We start from the raw sequence: 22,346 nt of genomic DNA on the forward strand, positions 1-22,346 counted from the left end.
TGGTGCCGCCGGGTTAGGGACTCCCGGAACCGGGCTGCGGCAGTCGTTAGCCGGTCATGTCGGCCGCACAGGGCTGGGACAGGAACCGCCGGAGGGGCGGAGGCGCCGCCGGCGGTGCTGGCGGAGGTAGCGGGGCCAGCGGGGGCAGTGGGGGCAGCGGGGGTCGGGGAACTGGCCAGCTCAACCGCTTCGTGCAACTCTCCGGGCGGCCGCACCTGCCAGGTGAGTTGTGGGACAGGGCACTGACAGCTTGCGGGCACGGCTGGCCTTTTCTCCCTGGCTTTCTTGTTCTTTGGAGAAGGAAAGGCAGGCCCCACGCATAGCAGGACTGGGGATCAGAGAAAAGGGAAGGTGTCTTTGAGGTCAGGGAGGGGAACGGGAGCATCACGAAGAAAAGTATTTTTGCTCTGTTGAAAGCTCTGTGCTGAGAGTTGTGTTTTCTTTTCAAAGGAGAGGCTGCTGTCTCTGACATTCCCAAATGTTTCGCTTACTCGGTTCCCAAATCTCTTCCCCTTCCGCAGTTTGGTCTTGTAAAAGAAAGACATTGACGCCTACTTGTGGGAAATTGTTTCAAAAAGGACGCCAAATTAAGGAGAGAAGAGGGAAGCGCATTCCAAGGAGTGATTTTGTAAAATCCACCCCGAGTGTGTAAGAGTTAGGCATTCTGAAACGGGGGGCAGGGGGCGGGTGTTGGTTGGGGAGTGTATGGGAAAGAGAACCAAGAGGATTAGGGAAAATTAGTTGAATTATTAATATTTTGGAATGTCCAGAGACGGAATGGATAATGGTGTCTAGATTTTAAGGGGAGAAAAAAGAAGAGAAAGAATACACTCAGTGACAAAATTATTGTGTGTCTACCATATAAAAGCAAATGAGAATGGGGAGAGTGTACCCCATACAATTGTTTCACATTTTGGGCCACAATACCCTATTCTTGCGGTCAGATGCCTTAAAAAACAAATACAAATCAAGTGGATATGTATGTGTAGACAATTTTAAAGAGATACATTTGTGTGTAAATATTCAATCTAGCAGAAGAAAGGTAGGGGATTAAATAATGCACAGAATGTCAAATGTTATATTGGGCAAGCTCATTTTTACCAAGAAAACTGTCAGGAATGATGTGTTAATCATTCACCATGTTTTTTGTGAATAATGTTGAAGTTGACTTTATCAGTGATATATTTGTTTAGCTGATGAGTTTTGAGAACATGATGAATTATTTTGTTGATTCGTGTTTATGATGGTGGCATGTACTTCTAAGTGGTCAAAAATTATTATTTGGTTAATTTGGAAATAACAAAGGGAATTTAGCAAATCAGTGAGGCAATTGCTTTAGTTTGTGATGAGGTTATTGATGTGTGCTAGGAATATATATTAACCTATTTATATGCACCATTAAAATTAAATTGAGGCATTTGTAAGTAGTCAAATATATAATACGCCAAGAGTTGGGTTTCAGATGATAATATCAGACCGGGCATCCTAGAAATATGGGATTTTTAACATGAAAAAGACATAGGGAGAAATATTTTTTCTTATCCCAAATTAATAACAGAAAGATTTTAGTGCATTGACAGCTTAGAAGATAAATATCTTAGCAAGGACTATAACCAATTTGTCCTCTACTACCACAATCTTTAGGTCTTTGGTCTTTGATCATGGATTAATTATTATACCGTGGGCTCCATGTGGGCATTTTCAGGCTCCTAGAACCTGGGTGGTGCATTTCCCCACTGCTACCACCTGATGGCAGTGGAAGCCATGATTTCTGATGAGGGGCTTCGGTGTGGCTTTATCTCTGCATTCCGTTAGCATACAAGGCCAAGAACAGGCATTTGTCCAGAGATAAAGATAAACGTGTCTAAACGGTGAAAATTTGTGAAGTGGGGTCATGAGCCTCTTTTTTCTGCTTCCTTGACTAATATTTCATTCCTCCTTTCTTATGTAGGCGTCCTCTTTTCCTCACTCTCAAAATTGGGAAACATCTGATATCTCAATATATACTTTGAAGTTCCTTCATACCAATTAATTATTCACCCAGGTATTGCCTTCTAAGCACTCCCCCACCCCCACTTTTCTCTCTTGTATTTTGAGAGGTTTAAAAAGATTTTAGGTGATGGAGAGGAATAGGAATGTCTAGTCCTGTTTTATGGCTGACCCTGGAAGTAAAATATTTTTTTTTTAAGTGTGCTATGGTTAACTTTATCTGTCCTTTGACCTCTAATGCCATTTTCCATTTTTCATCTTTCTCTACCAAGACTTCCAGATACTGAGTACCCAGAACCCTTTCTTAGTTTTTGCATCTCTACCCTCCATCCAGCCCCAGATGAAACAAAACAACCTGGTCTTCCTGGAGTGTTCTTTCTCTCTTTCCATGATAGCATTATCTTTGTCCATCCAGTTATGCGAACCTGAAATTTGGGCATCCTTCTTAACATTTTTCTCTCCCTTGCACTTTGTGTGTAATCAGTCATCATAAATAAATCAGTATTTATTTTACTTCTTCCGTAACTCTGGTCTATGCTACCATCATTCCTAATTTTGGTCTCCTTCAGTAGCTTTCTAAGCACTATTCCTGCTTCTACTCTTGCCCTCCAATTTGTATAGCACACTAATCTCTTTTGCAAGCACAGCTCCATTCTCATCCTTGCTTACAGCCCTCGACTGGCTTTCCATTGCTCTTAGGGTAAGGCAAAAATCCTTAATGTGACCTAAAAGGCACCACATGGTCTGGTGCCTCTGTAACAGTTAATCCTGTATTATGTTCTCTTGCTCTTTGATCTTTTTTTACCTCCTTGGACATATGACATATCCTGCTTCCTCCTGCCCCAGGGTCATTGCACATGCTATTCCATCATCCAAGAGCCCTCTTACTCCTCATTCCATTGTCTTAACTCCTCTTCCATTGCATCTCAGCTTGACCACAGTTCAGGGAATCTTTCCTTGACCCTTCTGACTATTAAGTCTCCTCTCCCTATACACGCTCATAGCATCATGTGGTTCTCCTTGGGCATACTTACTATTTGTATGTGATTCCTTGATATGCATGATTCGATAATCCTGGAATAAGTATATATTATATATAGCACATATGTGTATATGCACACATATACCACACATATACATATCTCTTCTAAAATTCTAAATTAATACATTGGCATTATGTGTAAAGACATTAGTGTCTAGTGCATTTGATTAGTGGTTCAATCCCCGTTAGTCCCACTCTGGACAAATAGGTAAAATCAAAATCTTAAACATGTAAAGCAGTGGACTAGACTCTGCATTCATTGTGACAGCACAAATGGTATTTTGTGAAACCTTGTTTGAGCAGCTTGCCTTTCTACTGTTTTCTACAATACAGTAGTGATTATGTGTTTGCCTGGTAGGCCAAGAAATTGGTAGATAGCTTCTTACTCTTGAATTTTTTACTAACTCATAATCTCTATACACCCACTAAAGAACAGGGAACTGTTCTTTTTGTAGAATACACAGAGATAGAGCTCAGAAGCAAGGGAGGCGTGTAGGTAGTGGAATTCAAATTACTGTTGTGATTTAACTGTGTGTGTTTGGTTAAATACAATGTATTAGCTGGGAAAACAGCTAATCATTGTTGCTAACATAGGAACTGAAAAATTGATACAGAGGAGGAAAAATGTAACAATTAGTAGCATTTAGTTTCCTGTCCTGACGGTGCTTTTCCTGGGGTGAACTAAACCTATTGATTTTTTTTTTTTTTTTTTAAGATTTTTTTTTCCTTTGGATCTAATATACTGAGAAAGAAATGGGAGACTTTTGAATGTTAACAAGATCCATTTTAGGAATGTTTTGGGTTGTGTATTAGCCGTTCTGGAACACAAGAACAGGATTGTAATAAAATGGAATGGAATGGAAAGGAAAAAAAAATGAATAAATAAAGCTCAGTAAAGGTAATACTGAAGTCTTAACTTAAAAATTCAAGCAAGTAATATGTGTAAAAATTCAAATGGTTCAAAAGAACATATGGTAAAAGGCAAGTTTTCCTTCTATCTTTGACCCCAACTAATTAGCTTCCTTCCCTAGAAGCAACCGATGATAAATTTCTTATGTATTTTTTCCAGGTGTGTGGGGGTTGGAGATGGTAGTATTGCTTTGTTTGGATGGGAATTTAAAATGTTTACCGTCTTGCTAATACAGTGATACAATGAATATCCCTATACATATATAATTTGCATATGAGAGTGAGCCTGTCTTTAGGATAAATTCCTAGAAGTATAATTTCTGGGTCGAAGGATATATATGATTTAAACTTTGATGGATACTGTCAAATTGCCCTCCAGAGATGTTGTACCAGTTTATGTTCCACTGTCGGTGTTTATGGTGCTATATTCCTTGTTCCCTTGGTAACAGAGTGGGTTATCAACCTTTTTTTAAATTGTCGATTTAATAGGAATATTTTTCTTAACCATCTTTTCAATAGGTATGAGAGCCATGTTTGTTTCCTTTATCTGTAGTATATTTATGCTTTTCGTTCATTTTTCTTAATTAGTTAATTATTTTAGAGACGAGGGTCTCACTTATTGCCCAGGCTGGCCTTGAACTCCTTGTTTCAGGAGAGCCTCCTGTCTCAGCATCCCGAATACCTGGGACTACAGGCATGCACCACTGCACTGGGCTTGTTCATTTTTATATTGGGATGATTCATATTATTTATAGGAACTCTGTGTTTTAATGACATTAGTTTTTATCCTTTCACACATGTTACAGATTTATTTTCCACAATTTTTCATTTGTCTTTTGACCTTGTTTAATTTTTTCAGCAGAAATTAAAAAATGTTTTGTAATTAAATTTATCAGTCTTTCTCAGCTTAGGTTTTGTGTCATAAGAAAGACCTTTCCCATTTCAATTATTTCTAATTAAAATTAAAATGCATATTCTTATTTTTTCACCTGATACTTTTACAATTTTATTTTTAAGTTAAGGGCACTTATCCATACAAAATATAAATTGAGTAAAGTATTGAAGTAGGAATCCAACTTTACTTCTCTTCCAGGTGGTTACCCAGTTATCATACTATCCTTTATGAAGTAGTCCAAATTTTCCCTACTGATTTGAAATGTTGTCTATAGGTGTACTTAGTTCCTACATATAATTTGGGATTATTACTAGACTTTTTACTGTTTCATTTACCAGATTATCTAATGAGCCCATTCTTTGGTTATTCTCTTCCCTCATTCTGCTTCCCAGTTTTCCTGGGAAATGTTCCTTGTTTATTTTTCCATAAAACTTAGAATTAGCTAATCAAGCCCCCCCCATCCTGTTGATATTTTTATTGGTACTGCATTATATTTGTAGATTGATTTAGTGATAATTGACATCTTTTTGAGGTTTAAGAACAGGATCTATATTCATTTCGTCTGTTTAAGAACAAGATATGTATTTATTTTTTGTTGTTCCAGTCTTCTTTTGCATCTCTCAATAACACTGTAAAGTTTTTTTTTTTATATATAGGCTTTCACATTTCTTATTATGTTTATTCCTTGGTGTTAAATCTTTTCTGTTGCTATTATTAATGGGGTTTCTACTTCTATTTTTTCTCTGGTTGTTTGTGGGAATGGTATTCATTTTTTAATATTAATTTTGTACCTAGGTACCTTTGGAATTCTAATGTTATCTGTAATAGCCTCTCAATTATTTTTCCAGAAAATAGAAGTTACAGCTAAATAATATTACCAAATAATAATAATTTTATCTTCTTTCCATTTTTAATACTTATTTCTTTCTTTTGTCAAATTGATTTGGCTAGTACTTTCCAAAAATATTAAACTGTAAGATAGTAGTGAATCTTTGTTTTATTCCTGACTTCAATACGATGTTTTTAATGCTTTCGTATTAAGATTAGATCTGCTCTAGCCTGGGCAACAGAGTGACACTCTGTCTCAAAAAAAAAAAAAGATTAGATCTGGCTTTAGATTAAAGTGTATATATTTTATCATGTTAAAGTGTCCAGCTATTATCATTTTAAAAGATTTTTTTAATCAATGGAAGTAAATTTTGCCAATGCTATTTCAGCATCTATGGGAATTATTATGTAATTTTTCTTCTTTGATCTACTATTATGGTGAATTGTGCTAATAGATTTACTGTTACTGAACCATCCTCCTCGCTGCCGAATCAACTTGCTTTGTCTTTGTGTGTTATTTTAAATATGCTGCTGGGTTCTGTTTGCTAAACTTTGCTTAGACGTTTTTGCATCACTCCTCATAAGCATTTTAGTTTTCTTTTCTATGTGTTACTTTTGTTGGATTATGCCACTTTCATAAAATTATTTCAAAGCATGTTTGCTTTTTCTATGCATTCCTCCCCACCCCCCACATCTTTCTGGTTAAATGACATTGAAGTTAAAGATTTAGTTGTATTCCCCATGCACTCATTTGGTCCCCACGGTTTTTTTTGGGGGGGGGGCGGGGCATGAGTAGTTCTTGGACAATTATATCTACTTCTATGACAATTTGGCTGCTTATAATTTATATCTTTCAGGGGGAGCTTTGGTAATTTATATTATCCTAGAAAATCATCCATTTCACCCAAATTTTCAAAATTATTTGCATGAATTGAGCAAGGTATTCTTTTATGATTCAAAAAAATAATTTCCTGTGTCTGTGACTATTTACTCATTATCATGTCTCATTTTGTATATGCGAGGTCTTGCATTATTTTCTCATTTAGAACCAGCTCTTGGATTTTTAAATATTAGTTCTACTGTTTTCTCTTTTCTTATTTATTAATTCATTTTCATTATTTTAAATCCTTCCCTTAGCTTTCCATAGCTTTATTTTTGTGGTGGTTTTTACATCTTACATTGGATGCTTAATGTTTTCATTCTTCCCATGTGTTTAAATAAGATTTCTTCTGAGCACTGCTTTAGTTCTGTTCTATAGGTTGTAGGTTTCTCATTGTTATTTTCTAAATATTTTGTCATTCCATTTTGATTTTTTGTTAACTTAGAGTCATTCATCCTTTTTAACTTTTTCTTAAAATTCCCATCTATATCTTTTTTAATAGCTTTATTGAGATACAGTTCACATGCCATATAAGTCACCTGTTTGAAGTGTACAAGTCAATGGTTTTTATTATATTCACAGATATGTGCAATCATCACCCTAATCAATTCTAAAACATTTCATCACCTCAAGAAGAAACCCTGTAGCCTTTAGCTGTCACCCCCTTATCCTAATATTCTCTTCCCTCACTCCCTCGCCCCAGCCCTAAGCAACCACTAATCTATTTTCTGTCTTTATGGATTTCTCTGTTATGGACTTTCTCATATGAATGGAATCATATAGTATGTGGTCTTTTGTGTCTGGCTTTTTTCACTTTGCATAATGTTTTCAAGGTTCATCCATGTTATAGCAGGTATCAGTACTTCATTGCTTTTTAAGATTGAATAATACTTCCTTGTGTGGACATGCCACATTTTGTTTTATCTATTCATCTGTTCATGGAAATTTATGTTGTATTTACTTTTTGGTTATTATTAATAATGCCGCTATAAACATTTTCATACAAGTTTCTGTGGACAAATGTTTTCATTTCTCTTAAGTATATTTGTAGAATTGTTGAGTCACATGATCCAATTCTATGTTCTGTGTTCAGTCATTTGAGAAACTGCCAGAGGGTTTTCTAAAGTGGAATTTTGTGTTCCCACCAGCAGTGTATGAGGGTTCTGATTTCTCCACATCCATGCCAACACTTATCTGAGTTTTTTATTCAAACCATCCTACTGGCTGTGAAGTGGCCTTTCATTGTGGTTTTTAATTTGTATTTCTCTGATGACTAATGATGTTAAACTTTTTTTCATGTGCTTTTTTTTTTTCAGGATATTATGGAGGTACAAACATTTTGGTTACATGTTATGACTTTGCCACACAAAAACCATGATTTTTGACCATTCGTATGTGTTGGCCATTCTCCTCTTTGGAGAAATGCTTATTCAGATCCTTTGCCCTATTTTTAATCAGGTTATTTGTCATTTCACTGTTGTTGTAAAATTTGTATATATATTCTAGGTACAAATCCCTTCTCAAGTACATGATTTGCAGATATTTTCTCCCATTCTGTAGTTGTCTTTTCATTTTCTTGATTGTGTCCTTAGAAGTACAAAAGTTTTTAGTCTTGATGAAGTCTAATTTATCTATTGTTTTCTTGTTGCTCATATTTTTGGTGTCATATCTAAGAATCTTTTGCCAAATCCAAGGTCATGAAGACTTATTCCTGTTTTTCTCTGAGAGTTTTATAGTTTTGCTCTTACATTTATGTCTTTGATCCATTTTGAGTTAGCTTTTTTTTTTTTTTTTTTTTTTTGAGACAGAGTCTCACTCTGTTGCCCGGGCTAGAGTGAGTGCCGTGGGGTCAGCCTAGCTCACAGCAACCTCAAACTCCTGGGCTTAAGCGATCCTACTGCCTCAGCCTCCCGAGTAGCTGGGACTACAGGCATGCGCCACCATGCCCGGCTAATTTTTTTGTGTATATATATTTTAGTTGTCCATATAATTTCTATTTTTAGTAGAGACGGGGTCTCGCTCTTGCTCAGACTGGTCTCGAGCTCCTGACCTCGAGCGATCCACCCGCCTCGGCCTCCCAGAGTGCTAGGATTACAGGCGTGAGCCACCGCGCCCGGCCCAGCTTTTTTATTTGGTGTGAAGTAAGGGTTATCTCAACTGCCTATCTAGTCCCAGCACCATTTGTTGAAAAGACCATTCTTTCCCCATTGAATGTTCGTGGCACCCTTGTTGAAAATCAGTTGACCATAAATTATGTGTTTATTTCTGGACTCTCACTTCTATTCCGTTGATCTGTATGCCTGTTCAGGTGCTATTACCACACCGCCTTAGTTATTGTTGCTTTGTAGTAAGTTTTGAAATCAGGAAGTGTGACTACTCTTATTTTATTCTTCCTTTTTCGGATTATTTTGGCCATTCTGGGTCCCCTTCAATTCCTTATAAATTTGAGAATCAACCTGTCAGTTTGTACAAAGAAGTCAGCTGGGGTTCTGGTAGACATTGGGTTGAATCTGTAGGTCAGTTTGGAGATTATTGCCATTTTGGTAATGTTAAGTCTTCTAATACATGCACATGAAATGTTTTTTCCATTTATTTAGATCTTTAATTTATTTCAACATTGTTTCGTGATTTTCAGGGTCCATTTATACCTTGCTTGTCTTTCTCAGTCCTGTCATCCATGTCCATTACTATGTTTTCAGCTGTGTCTATATTCCTTTGTGCTACTTCTAATGACGATTTCATTTCTGTTTTGGTTTTATTTTTCCCTTCCATTTCTTTTCGGCTTCCTGACTGCTTATATTTTATTTCTTTCTGTTTTCTGTTTTTCTTGGGGTAGAATCTATTTTAAGTATTTTATACATTTGAGACATTACAAATTTTGGTAAAGCCTATTGTCTTCCATCTCCTACTACCACCACTATAAAAGGAATACAAGATTATTTTTATATTTTGAAGAATATAGAAAAATTGATACAAGGGGAAAATCATCCATAGTAATTTCACTTAAAGACAACTATATCAACATTTTTGGTATTTTACTTTGCTTTTAGTTTTTTATCAGTGAATTATGTTTTATTTAATATTACATAAATAATTATTACATATCACCAGTAGGAACTTGGGATTCTCTTAGAAGTGTTCTATATTTAAATGTTTTACTCACAAGCTTTGTTTATGTTTTCTATTATTTTATCAGGAGGTGGAATCTGTTTCTCAGTTGACCATATGAATTACCTATTAGGTTTTTCTTCTAGCTGGTGGCCTATTTTACCTCTCTCTTTGACTGCCAAGCTTTCAGAAAGAATAGACTTTGTTGTTTATTCTAATTTCTCTCTTTTTTTTCTCTTCTATCTATTGTAGTATCACTTCTGCCTCCATCTTCCACTCGAGTGTTCTCGCTAAGGTAATAACTTCCTAATTGCTAAATCCAGTAGATACCTCTTAGTCTTCATCCTACTCAACTTCTCTAGAATTTTAACTATCTGCTATGCTAGACCCTGGGGATACATAATAATTAGACAAAGTTCCTATTCCTGAAGAGCTCTTAGTTATTCTTTTATCTCTTGAATGTCTCATTAGTTTTCCTTTATCTGCACTTTAATATTGATATCAGGAGTATATTTTTGTTCGTTTGTTTGTTTTCCCTTCCTACTCTTTTATTTTCCCTGAGTAATATCATTAATATCCTGACAACATCCAAATCTGTCTCCAACTCAGACCTCTCTTTCTGGCCCATTTGCCAGTGACCACTAGACGTTTCCACCGAGTGGCTGATAAGTACCTTAAATAGAACATGTCTGAAAAACAATTTGATCGTCTTTCCTGCCAAACTTGTTCTTTATCCTGTGCTCTTTATCTTGATTATTTTAATGGCTACATCATCAGTGTAGTGAATCAAGCCAGAAACATGGGAATCACATTAGATTCCTTCCCTTTATTTACCCCTTATCCAATTGGTCACACAGTCTTGTTGATTCTTCCTCCTTATCCGTACTCTATTTGTCCCTTTCTAGCTCTCCAGCCTCACCATTTATGTAACAACTTGCAGTTTCTTGCATTATACTGTTTCGTGATTCTGTACATACCATTTCTTCTTCCTAGAGTGACATTCTCATAATTGTCTCTAAGACCCACCCAAGTATACCTTGATCTATACAGTGCTTTTTCTATTCTTTCTTAATAAATAGGTTACATTTATTGAGTAGTTACTATGTGTCTGGCTCTGTTCAGGGTGTTTGACAGCATTAACATATTTCATGCTTATAACCTTGGGATGTAAGTAACTTTTTCACCCCCTTTAGTGATAAGGAAATGAAGGCTTAGAGAGAAGCTATATAATCTACCTGAAGTTTATACAGTTCACAAATGTCAGAGTTAGGATTCAGACCCAGTCTGTGAGCTTTTAAAGCCCATGCTATTCTGCCTCTTTGTGCTACCACTTTCATTAGTGTATACAAAAGACCATAGTACTGTACTTACACTGAATTGCAATTATTTGTTTTCAAACTTACCTGCTTACTAGTATGGGCTGCTTAAAGGCAAAAATAATGTCTTATTCCCTATTATCTTCTACAGAGACTGCAATACTGCCTGGCTCATTGTAGGCTTTTAGTAAATGTTTATTGAATGAGTTAGTAATTGTCAATGTCCCTATTTGTTCTTGCAGGAAGGTCCAGTTTAGGTTATTTTCCATTTCATAAATATATTTTATTTTTTTACCTAGGAATTTAGCACATACAGTTTTTGAATGGCTTTTCTAAATATTCTTTTTTAGAATACAATTTAATGTTGAATATTATCATTAATAGTTGTAGCATCCTTCCACTTGTGCCTTGATTCCATCTCCTCCTGCCTTTTCAGATAACTGACATTATTATTTCTTTTCTGTCCTGTATATTCTTTCTCCCCATTGAATCCTTCCTATAGTATTTTTTTTTTTTTTTTTTTAGACAGAGTCTCACTGTTGCCTGGGCTAGAGTGCTGTGGTGTCAGCCTAGCTCACAGCAACCTCAAATTCTTGGGCTCAAGCAATCCTACTGCTTCAGCCTCCTGAGTAGCTGGGACTACAGGCATGTACCACCATGCCTGGCTAATTTTTTCTATATGTTTTTAGTTGTCCAGTTAATTTCTTTCTATTTTTTAGTAGAGATGGGATCTCGCTCTTGCTCAGGCTGGTCTCGAACTCCTGACCTCGAGCGATCCTCCTGCCTTGGCCTCCTAGAGTGCTAGGATTATAGGCGTGAGCCACTGTGCCTGGCCCTTCCTATAGTATTTGAACTTGCTTAAACTTTATCTCTTCTGATCCGCCCCCCCCAAACCCCACTTTTTTTCTAGAGTGCAGTGGCATCATCATAGCTCACTGCCACCTCAAACTCCTGGGCTCAAGTGATCCTCCTGCCTCAGCAGCTGGGACTACAGGTGCACACCACGGCACCTGGCTGACTTTGTTTATTCTCCTCAAACTATTTTAAGGCAGTTCCCCACTTTTTTTTTTTTTTTAAGTCTTTAGTGGTTTTGTACTCTCAATATCATTAGACTTTTACCAGTATCTATACTGGGCAAGCTTGTAGACCACATAAAGGTTATGCTCACTTAAATATGTTTAAGTGTGACTTCCTGTTATTGAACTCATCCTGCTTTCCCCCCAGAAGTTTTTTTCATTAATTTTTTAAACTCAAAAATATTATATATAATGGTAAAATCAAGTAGTATGCAAGAGGGGAAAACTTTCCCTTCCACTCGAGATCTCTAGTTTTCCAGTCTGTCTCCTCAGAGGTATCATCTGTTAGAGTTTCTGGTGTATCTTTCCAGAAATAGATTTTATATATATATATATGCATATATGTTATCTTCATTTTTAAACAAATGAGAGTACAAAAACACCTGTCTTTTTTTTTTTTTTTAACTTAAAAATACATTTTAGGGATTGTTCTGTTAGCACACTTAGATTCATCTTATGCTTCCTCCTGGCTGAAAGTATTTTGTTAAAAGAATGTGCTATAATTTACCAGCCACCCAATTGATGAGTATTTAGATTATTTCTGGTTTCTGTTATTTAAAAATATTGCCGTACATAATGATAAATATTACCAACTTACCTTTTAATATCTGTGTTTTTTAAATTTTCTTCAAGTTATACAATTTAAAACTTCACATTTACATTTATCCCTTTATTTTACTTAACTTTCCCATTCAGCTAATCTTTTATGCCCTTATTATGTTTTATCCCTGTAATAATATTAGCTAGGCACTTACATAAACATTTACTCATAACCCAATGAGGGATAGAAACTATCATTTTCCTCTTTATAGGTAAGGAAGCTGAGGCACAGAGGATAAGACCTTGTCCAAGGACGTATAGCTAGCGAGAGACAGAGCCAGGATTTGACCCAGGCAGTGTGGTTCTAAAGTCCATGCTCTTAACCACTATGCTGCACTCTTCTCTGCCCTCTGCCCTTCCCAGATCTTTTTATTACTACTACCATAATTCAGGCCTTCACTGCCTTAAACAGGACTACACTAATAATGTTTTTTGCCATTCCCAGTCTTCCTTTCCTAATCCATCCTATATATTGAGACAAGATTAATCTTCCTTATGCACAACTATGGTCATATTGCTTCCCAGATCAAAATCTTTCAGTGGCTTCCTGCTGCATTTAAAATCCAGCCCAATCTGATCATGTTCTTCCCTTTTATATCGGCTATCCATCAGTGATTTTGCTCCACACTTTATCTGAGATGTGAGCATTGAATTGTCTGTAAGACTAAGTAGTGAAATTAGAAGTATGATGACTAGCAAGAAAGTGAGATAAATGGTCTTTGGAATTGAATGGTACTTTTTCTTTGTTTCTTTTTTTACCCATAGTAGCTCCTGCCATATGGTTTCATCAACAAACTGTCTACTCAATTAATTTGGATCAGATGTGTAATTGATTAAATGCTAACCACAAATATCTTGGTGTCACATAAAACAAATTCCTTGAAACAACACACGTATAAACAAGCCTAATGCAGGAATATGAAATTTCTAATGTACACTCCAAACTCAATACTTTAGAAAGAAATAAAATATATTTAGCTTTGAATACATGCATACATATAAAACAAAACATTGAAAACCATTCAGAGAGATAAATAACTTCTTAAAGCTACATCAAAAATTTTTCTGCTCAGTTATGATTTTAAGTCCTAAACTTGTCTCTGCATTTATAGAAAAAAATAATGCAAGTATTATTGCGAAATGTTATCTTTTGAAATTCTTATTTTGGAGTAAAGAATTGCTGTTATTTTTTATTGTAATACTTTATGCAGATGTCTTACTAGAAATCATGTGTCCTTTGGCGGTAATCATACCTGACTTCTTCTAGTTTTATATTTAAGATACTCTCATTGTCTCTCTGCTTTTTTGTATAACAGGATTCTCATCAATTATTCAAAATAGCTTGTTTTTAAGTATTATGCTTTTTTAAAGTTTAAAAAATATCAGATATTAAGAATTTGCTACTTAGTAACTATTATTTGCCTTTTGCCCAGGTTTAGTTCAGTGTAAACTTTTATTGCCTTTGGTCGAGTCTAGGTATTTTCTTGGAAGGCATTGCATTTGCCAATAAAAAATGGTGGCCTGAGAGAAGAGAAAGTGAGTTCATAAAGAACAGTTGTGTCTTCACTTTCAAAATTGATTACTTTTCTGGTTTTAATCAAGGAACAGAATGAGTAGCAAAAGTAATCAATGACATATCTGGATACACCACTTAACTATTGGAATTTGCAGATTTTCTTCTGCTTAGTTCCTCAGTTTCCCTTGAAGAAACAGTGAGGGCTTCATAACTCTAAAGATCTATGCCTCTTTGGTGTTCTTTAAAGGAGGTAGGTTGCAAAACTTTAGTTCATCAGACATTGTCAAAATATATTAATTTAAAAAATCTGTTTTTCTTAGTTTCCTGCATTTATACTCCCCTAGCCCATAATCTTTCTCTCTCAAGGATGTTTTTAGATAGGCTTCTATGACTTGGGATGTGAACAAAAAGAAGAATGTTTTTTGGAGAGAATGGTTATTCCCTGTATACTCAAATTAAGGTGCGATAAAAAGAAAAGACTAAATAATGTATTCTGATCTTGAGTGGGTTATTACAATAAATTTTTATTTCATTATAATCAGGATTCAAATATTTAGTTCTTAGTAAAGAAACTGGGTTACTTTTTAGAGTTTTACGTCATAATTTATATTCATTTTATTTTTTATTTATTTTGTTTCTTTTGTTGTGTTGTTTTTGTTTTGTTTTTTTTTTGAGACAAAGTCTTACTCTGTTGCCTGGACTAGAGTGCCGTGGCGTCAGCCTAGCTCACAGCAACCTCAAACTCCTGGGCTCAAGCAATCCTTCTGCCTCAGCCTCCTAAGTAGCTAGGACTACAGGCACGCACCACCATGCCCAGCTAATTTTTTCTGTATATTTTTAGTTGTCCATATAATTTCTTTCTATTTCTTAGTAGAGATGGGGTCTTGCTCTTGCTCAGGCTGGTCTCAAACTCTTGACCTCAAGTGATCCTCCTGCCTCGGCCTCTCAGAGTGCTAAGATTACAGGTGTGAACCACCGTGCCCGGCCCTGATTGATTTTTGAATATTAAATCATCCTTTTTTTTTTTTTTTTTTTTGAGACAGCGTCTCACTCTGTTGCCCGGGCTAGAGTGCCGTGGCATCAGCCTCGCTCACAGCAACCTCAAACTCCTGGGCTCAAGCGATCCTCCTGCCTCAGCCTCCCGAGTAGCTGGGACTACAGGCATGCGCCACCATGCCCGGCTAATTTTTTCTGTATATATTTTTAGTTGTCCATATAATTTCTTTCTATTTTTAGTAGAGATGGGGTCTCGCTCTTGCTCAGGCTGGTCTCGAACTCCTGAGCTCAAACAATCCACCCGCCTCGGCCTCCCACATCCTTAAATTCTTGGAATAAATTTTACTTGGTTATGACATATCCTCTTCATATAACTTTGATTTGATTTACTAATATTTTATTTAGAATTTTTGTGCCTGTGTTTATAAGGGATATTAATCTATAATTATTTTTAATGTTCTTATCAGGTTTTGATACCAAGATTATATTATACTAGTTTCCATAACTGAGTTTCTTTATTCTCTGTAAGTGTTTGTATAGGATAGGTATTATCTCTTTCTTAAATGTTTGGAGGAATTTACCAGTGAAGCCATCTAGTATTCTTAAGTTTTTTACACAATACTTAAATTTATATTTTTCTATCCATATCTGTATTAATCACTTTCTTTATCCTTCTTCTGAACAAGACAGACTTTAAACTTCTTCTGCTTTTCCTTCTCGCAACCCCCCTTCCTACCTAGTCAACAGTTATTCCTGTTGATATCAATATAGTTTTGAATGTTAGTAAGGTTTTTGTTTTTTTTTCTTCCCAATCAGTGCTTATTTAGATATAAAGATTTTATGGTTTTTCTGCTTACTCTTCTCATGCTTTGTTTCTTATTCTTGGATTAAATTTTATTTCAGATATATATCTTTGAGTAATTCTTTCTTGAGAAGTCTAAGGGAAACAAACTTTTTGGGTCCTTACCCATCCAAGGATCTTGTTCACTCTCCTTCTTGGACAAGAGTTTGAGTAGGTATAAAATTCTATATTTTAAAGTATATCCAGTTGTCCCAGGACCACTCGTTGAAAAGACTATTTATTGCCTACCGAATAGCCTTGTTACCCTTCTCAAAAATCAATTGACGTAGATGTTTTTGGGTTTGCTTCTGCACTCTCTATTCATTCCATTGATCTGCATGTCCATCATTATGCCAATACCACACTATTTTGAATACTGTATCTTTTTAGTAAGTTTTGAAATCAGGAAGTATGTATGAGTCTTCCAACTTAAACTTCTTTTTCAAGATTGTTTTGATATTCTGGGTTTCTTGCATTTCCGTATGAAGTTCAGGATTAAACTTGACCATTTCTGAAAAACAAACAAGGCAGTTGAAATTTTGATAGAGATTGCTCAATTCTCTTTTGGATCTCAGCTTTTTAGAAGTCTTTTTTTTTTGTTTGTTTTTTGTTTTTTGTTTTTTGTTTTGGGGACAGAGTCTTGCTCTTTTGCCCAGGCTAGAGTGCCATGGCGTCAGCCCAGCTCACAGCAACCTCTAACTCCTGGGCTTAAGCAATCCTTCTGCCTCAGCCTCCCGAGTAGCTGGGACTACAGGCATGCGCCACCATGCCCGGGTAATTTTTTCTATACATTTTTAGTTGTCCAGCTACTTTCTTTCTATTTTTTTAGTAGAGACAGGGTCTTGCTCTTGCTCAGGCTGGTCTGGAACTCCTGACCTCGACAATCCTCCTGCCTCGGTCTCCCAGAGTGCTAGGATTACAGGCGTGAGCCACCGTGCCCAGCCTCAGCTTTTTAAGAATATATGCTTTTCTACTTTTTAATATTTGGGTCTTGATTTAATGCTCATTCATCTTTATTTGAGTGTCCTTGTTAGCATTCCTGTGAATATTACATCTATTTATTGCAGCGAGTCCCCACTGATTGTGAGTAGGGATGGAATGTGCACTGAGATGAAGTGTACTGGTCGCTGTTCTTCTTCAGTGTGCCTCTTACCTCTTCTGTCTGAGTGTTAATATCCACACAGGTCTTTGTCCTATCTCTCTGATCCAGGTGTTCATACTTACTATTCCTAGCTGGAGAGTGTTTGTTGCCACTGTTCCCATCTGGGAGCAAATACCTCTAGTCTACAATGCTTGAGTTAGAGAGGGTGGGAGGAGTTGATCTTCTTCGTAACTATTGTGCTACCGTCCAATCAGTCATGCTGTAAATTTTGTCAGTTGTTTCATTTCATCCAGCTGTCTTCCACCTCTGGGCTTAGTTTTACCCTGAGAGCTACTCTCACCATCTGCCCTAGTCCTCTGCTCTTCATATATAGGAATGTGGTTTCCTCCTTTAGTCTGATTCTATCAGTTTATTATCTTTCAGTGATTCCTTATAGTGTTAGTCCACTAAGGGCATTTCTTGCTTTCTTTTGATTATGGATTTTTTTTTTAATGGCTTTTGTGTCATTTGGGAGATTTGGGGGGAAGGTGAGCTTGCTTGCAGTGTGCTTAGCCTACCATCTTGATTCAGTCTGTGAGCATATTATATTTACAGTGAAGTAAACTTAGTAAAAAGGAGAACAAATTTAAAAACCTAGCAAAAAATAAAATTATTGATGAAACCATTGGGGAAATTATGGTTTTTGTTTTGAAGGGTAGAAGCAATCACTAATGAAGATTGGCACTTTGCATATATAAAAATTAAAACTTCAGTGAACAAAAGTTCAGACCAGGAATATATTTATATGAAATTGGAAAGACATATATTTCTTTAAAAATAAAAAAAACCCATTTTTCTTGGTGTTACACTGCTATGTTGCTGGTTTCTCTTTTTTCCTGCTCTTTGGGTGAAAGAATGAAATGTGGGTTCTGAGGCCAGTGCCTACCTTGCTTGAAAAACCTGCATGGGGTCAACATTAGCCTCTGCCTGTGTTGGTTGCTGAGAGAAAAACATGCCAAAGATGTTTCACGGAAGCTCTGAGAAAACGTAAAAAAGGATTTCAGATTACAACTTTGATTCAGTAATTTTTAATGTTATTCCCTCAGTGTTATTCTAAAGTAGTTTTATATTTTTGCATTATAACATAATATGTCTTAGAATTTTTGGATAACATAGAACGGGTAATAACCCCAGCCCCAGTCATAACCACTGTTAACCCTGGTATGTTTCTTTCCATTTTTTTAATCATTTTTTAAAATTAATATGGTATTGTTTTCCTTCCAGTCCAAAAGTAATACCTACTCAGTGAGAAAGCTTGGAAAATAAAGATCAGCATAAAGGGGAAAAAACAAAAATGACTCATAATGACCATCCAAAGATAACCACAATTAAAATTTGATGTATATCTTTCCTGTATTTTTCATGAATATATAAACACTTTTCTTTACTAAAATGGTATCATAATTTAATGTTATTTTGTACCTTGCATTTTTCATTTATAATACATTGTGAATGTTTTGTCATGTTAATAGTTTTGTATATACTTTTTAGTGATGTGTAGAATATGAACATATTTAAGCATGTTTATTTAGCATACTTACTTAACCATCTCCCTGTCATTGGACATTGAAAATGTTTCTAATTTTTTACCATTATAAATAATACCATAGTTAATATCTTTGTCCATACATCTTTCCATGCATCTATGATTGTTTCTTTAGGAATAGATTCCTAGAAGTGGAATAGCTGGGTCAAAGGGTATGTACATTTTAATGCTTTTGATATAATAAAAATGTCAAATTTTAAGCTAATCACTTGTTATATTCTGTCTTGTATTGCTATCCAGTTGTTTTATGTGTCTGTCTTGTCTCCCTAATTAGAATATAAGCTTCTTGAGGACAAGGGAAGTTTCTTATACATCTTATGTATCCTTTGACAGTGTGATTTACGGTGTTGAACTTGGAGTCATCAACACATACTGTATTGATTTAAAGCAGTGGTTCTCCAGGCTTTTGAATGTCATAAACCTGTAAATTAAAAAAAAATATGTACGTGTGTATATATATTTGAATAGATACAGGCTTACAAATTTTCTATTTTTCCAAGAAAGGATATTAAAAAACAAAAACATTTCATCACCATCATTTCATAAATTAAAGAATACTTACCAACAAAAAAGTTCTAATCTCTGAAAAAAGGATAGGCCTTTAAATAGAACATTTTAGTTTTTTGAAAAACTCATCTGCCTTGTCCATATTTTTCTCATTTTATGTTTGGTGAATCTTCACCTTAGCCTAGCAGTAGACTGCAGACCAACATTTGGGAACCACTGATTTAAGAGACTTAGAGTGTTAAAAGATAAACCTTTTTGCAAAATAGATAATTCTTCCCCTTGCCCACGAGTCTGTCTTCTCTACAATACTAAGTAAATGTGCCATACATTCTGTGTAATGCCATTTCATTACACATAATTTGTATGTCTCCTATGTACAGGTTCTGTAGTAAGCAAACTAGACCTTGCTAATGAACATCTGAATATATTTCCAACTGCCAAAAATAAAAACCATTCTCTTTCTAGGGAATCTGAGACAGGGTAAGTGTGGTATAATGGAACAAGGGCAGGTTTTACAGTCAGAGGCCTGGGCTTGAATCCTGGCTCTGGTGTTAAATCACTTAATTTTCCTTACTTGTAAAATTATGATGGTAATATCGTCTTCAAAGTGTTTTTATAGCCCCTGTAACAGCAATTACTGCACTGTAATGTAATTATTTGTTTATACATCTGCCTTCCTCATAAGACCATGGGCTCTTAAGAGTAGGAGGCATAGCCTTCTTTTGCAACCCTGGGTTGCCTGGGACTCCAGACATTGCAGATGCTTAATAAAATGACTGTGGAATCAATACAAGATTGTTGTGAGAGTTATATGAGATAATATATGTGGAAGCTCTTTGTAAACTTTAAGCATTATACAAATGTTAATTGTTTTTATTGTCAATAAGAACTGTTTTTGGTAGCTATCGAAACTTGAGGAAAAGAGAAAATTATCACATTTAACAGTTCCATAAATGCATTGAATTTTTCTTCTATTTATAAGAGAACAGTTTTAATTGGGGTTAACATGGAGCTAATTTGCTTCCTGGGGAGGTAGATGAACTCCTCTCCTTCCTTCCTCCATGGAAGTGCCAAGATAGTAAATGTTTGTTTTATTTAGTTGCTATCATAAAATTTAATTATAGTAGGATCACCTTATTTTATATTTAAAGAATGCTACCCATTGCTTTATCTTCTTAACCATATAATTAATAAAAGAAGGATACAAAACCTTCAAGAGAACAGGAGCCTATGTTACGCCCAATTAGTTTTGGTCAGATATCTTTTTTTGACATAATTGACTTAAATAAATGTCATTGTTTCTAATGTTCGTAAAGCTTCTGTTAATTTTTGCCTACAAGATGGCATTGGTGATTACTGAGTGCACATACTATTGAACCACACTTCTGAAAAAAGGTGCACACAATTGTTTGAGGATAAGAGTTAAAAACTTTTGTCACAGCTTATATATTAATTTAATTTTGACTTCTAAAACAGGGTTAAATGCTACTTTACATCACTTTCTTTCTGTATTCAAGTATTGTTTTGTTTTCTGTTTTTCTGTCTTTATAACTACAGTAACTATGTATTATTTGCCATGTGTTGTATGTGTCTGACTTATTGCTGATGATTGTGGTAACAGGTAAGAAGAAAATACGATGGGACCCAGTTAGGAGGCGCTTCATTCAGTCCTGTCCCATCATAAGGATCCCTAACAGGTTTTTGAGAGGTGGGTGATAACTAGCAAGAGATCTATGCTTCATATGGGTTAAAGGGAACTTTGAATGAATTTTCTAAATCCAAAACTCTGGTTTTTAAATATTGTCTAAACAGCCAATGAAACAATTGGAGTAAGAAAGGTCTAGAACTTAATTTTAAACCTATGTTTCTTGTAGGCCACTGTTGGGACTGTAATTATAAGTTTTGGGGAGTTAGAATCACTTAATATGTATTAGATGGTAGAAACCAGTAGTGTTCCACTGTAACCATACTAGAAAGAACTTTGGGTGGATAATTTATAAAATATAGGTATGGGAAAGAATTTTCTAAATATAATTCTAAGGAAGAAATAAAAGATTAATTTATTTGATGATAGAAAACAAAAAACCGCTTATGTCAAATACCATAAATAAAAAGATAACAAGGGAGAAATATTTATAACAAATGGGTTATATTGTGAATATATAAAGAGTTCTTATAAATCAATAGGTTAAAAGCAGATGTCCTAGAAAAATAGGTAAAAGGATATGAGTAATCAATTTGTAAAAAAGAAATGTTAATAAAAATGAACAAATACTTGTTTTCACTATTACTATAAACATGACAATTAAAACAATAAGATATTTTCACTTACTAGGTTGACAAAGGCTAAAAATAAGAATACTCAGTGTTGGCAAGGGTATTGGGAACATGAAGCTCATATGTTGAAGGAAGTATAAATGTTATATAGCCTTTCTGGATCCAATTTGGCCATATGTATCAAAAACCTTAAAAATGTTCATACCCTTTGACCTAGTAATTCTTACTTTTAGAATGTTGCAGTCCTTCTACTTTTTATTTTTTCCACTAAAACATACTCCATACTGAATAAAGAAAATCTCAAGAAGGTTGAAAATTCTGGTTCACACTGTTTTTCTAGATATAACAAATTGTCAGACAAGCATACTTAATGTTGTAATTTAGACTTTATGAAATTATTTATAAGCCAGTGTATCTAATTTTAACTGAAGAGATTTTAAAAATAACCTAGGAAAAAATCCTGTAGCTGCTATAGATGTTTCTATATCTAGTGCCTAACCTATTTTTAGCAGTCAAGCTCTAGAGCAGGAAAAGAATAAAATCAAGCCTAAATTGGTCAAGATAAGATACTTAAGATAATGTGCTATCTTTTATCATAAATAATTTTATGATAATTTTATTGATGAAAAATTAAAAGACAATTTTAGTATTATGTGACAAAAAAACCATTGTGCGCACATTGGCCAAGCAGGCATGTCTAATTCTATAATATTTTTTCTTTTTTCTATTTATAAATTAGAATGCTAATTTATTGATTTACAATGAGAACTCTAACTTGGGCTGAACAAAGCATAAATTAAGCTTCATTATTTAATTATATTACTATTATTTTATTATATAAGCATAATTAAGAAATTAATTAGGATATAGAATTCAGTA

The 22,346-nt window shown here is 35.1% G+C and overlaps 1 protein-coding gene across 2 annotated transcripts in view; it reads left to right on the forward strand.

Moving 5' to 3' along the window:
- KLHDC10 (kelch domain containing 10) overlaps positions 1-22,346 on the forward strand; it is a 52,245-nt gene continuing 29,899 nt past the window's right edge. The window contains exons 1-2 of one of the 2 annotated variants that reach the window (XM_069461607.1): positions 1-222; positions 20,812-20,898. In XM_069461607.1, the coding sequence (XP_069317708.1) occupies positions 57-222; positions 20,812-20,898 (253 nt within the window). In that variant the 5' untranslated portion in view covers positions 1-56. The remainder of the gene's footprint in view (positions 223-20,811; positions 20,899-22,346) is intronic. The other variant, XM_069461608.1, reaches the window with a different exon arrangement.

Source organism: Eulemur rufifrons, chromosome 29 (assembly GCF_041146395.1).
Source record: "Eulemur rufifrons isolate Redbay chromosome 29, OSU_ERuf_1, whole genome shotgun sequence".
In the NCBI taxonomy this organism is placed as follows: Eukaryota; Metazoa; Chordata; class Mammalia; order Primates; family Lemuridae; genus Eulemur; species Eulemur rufifrons.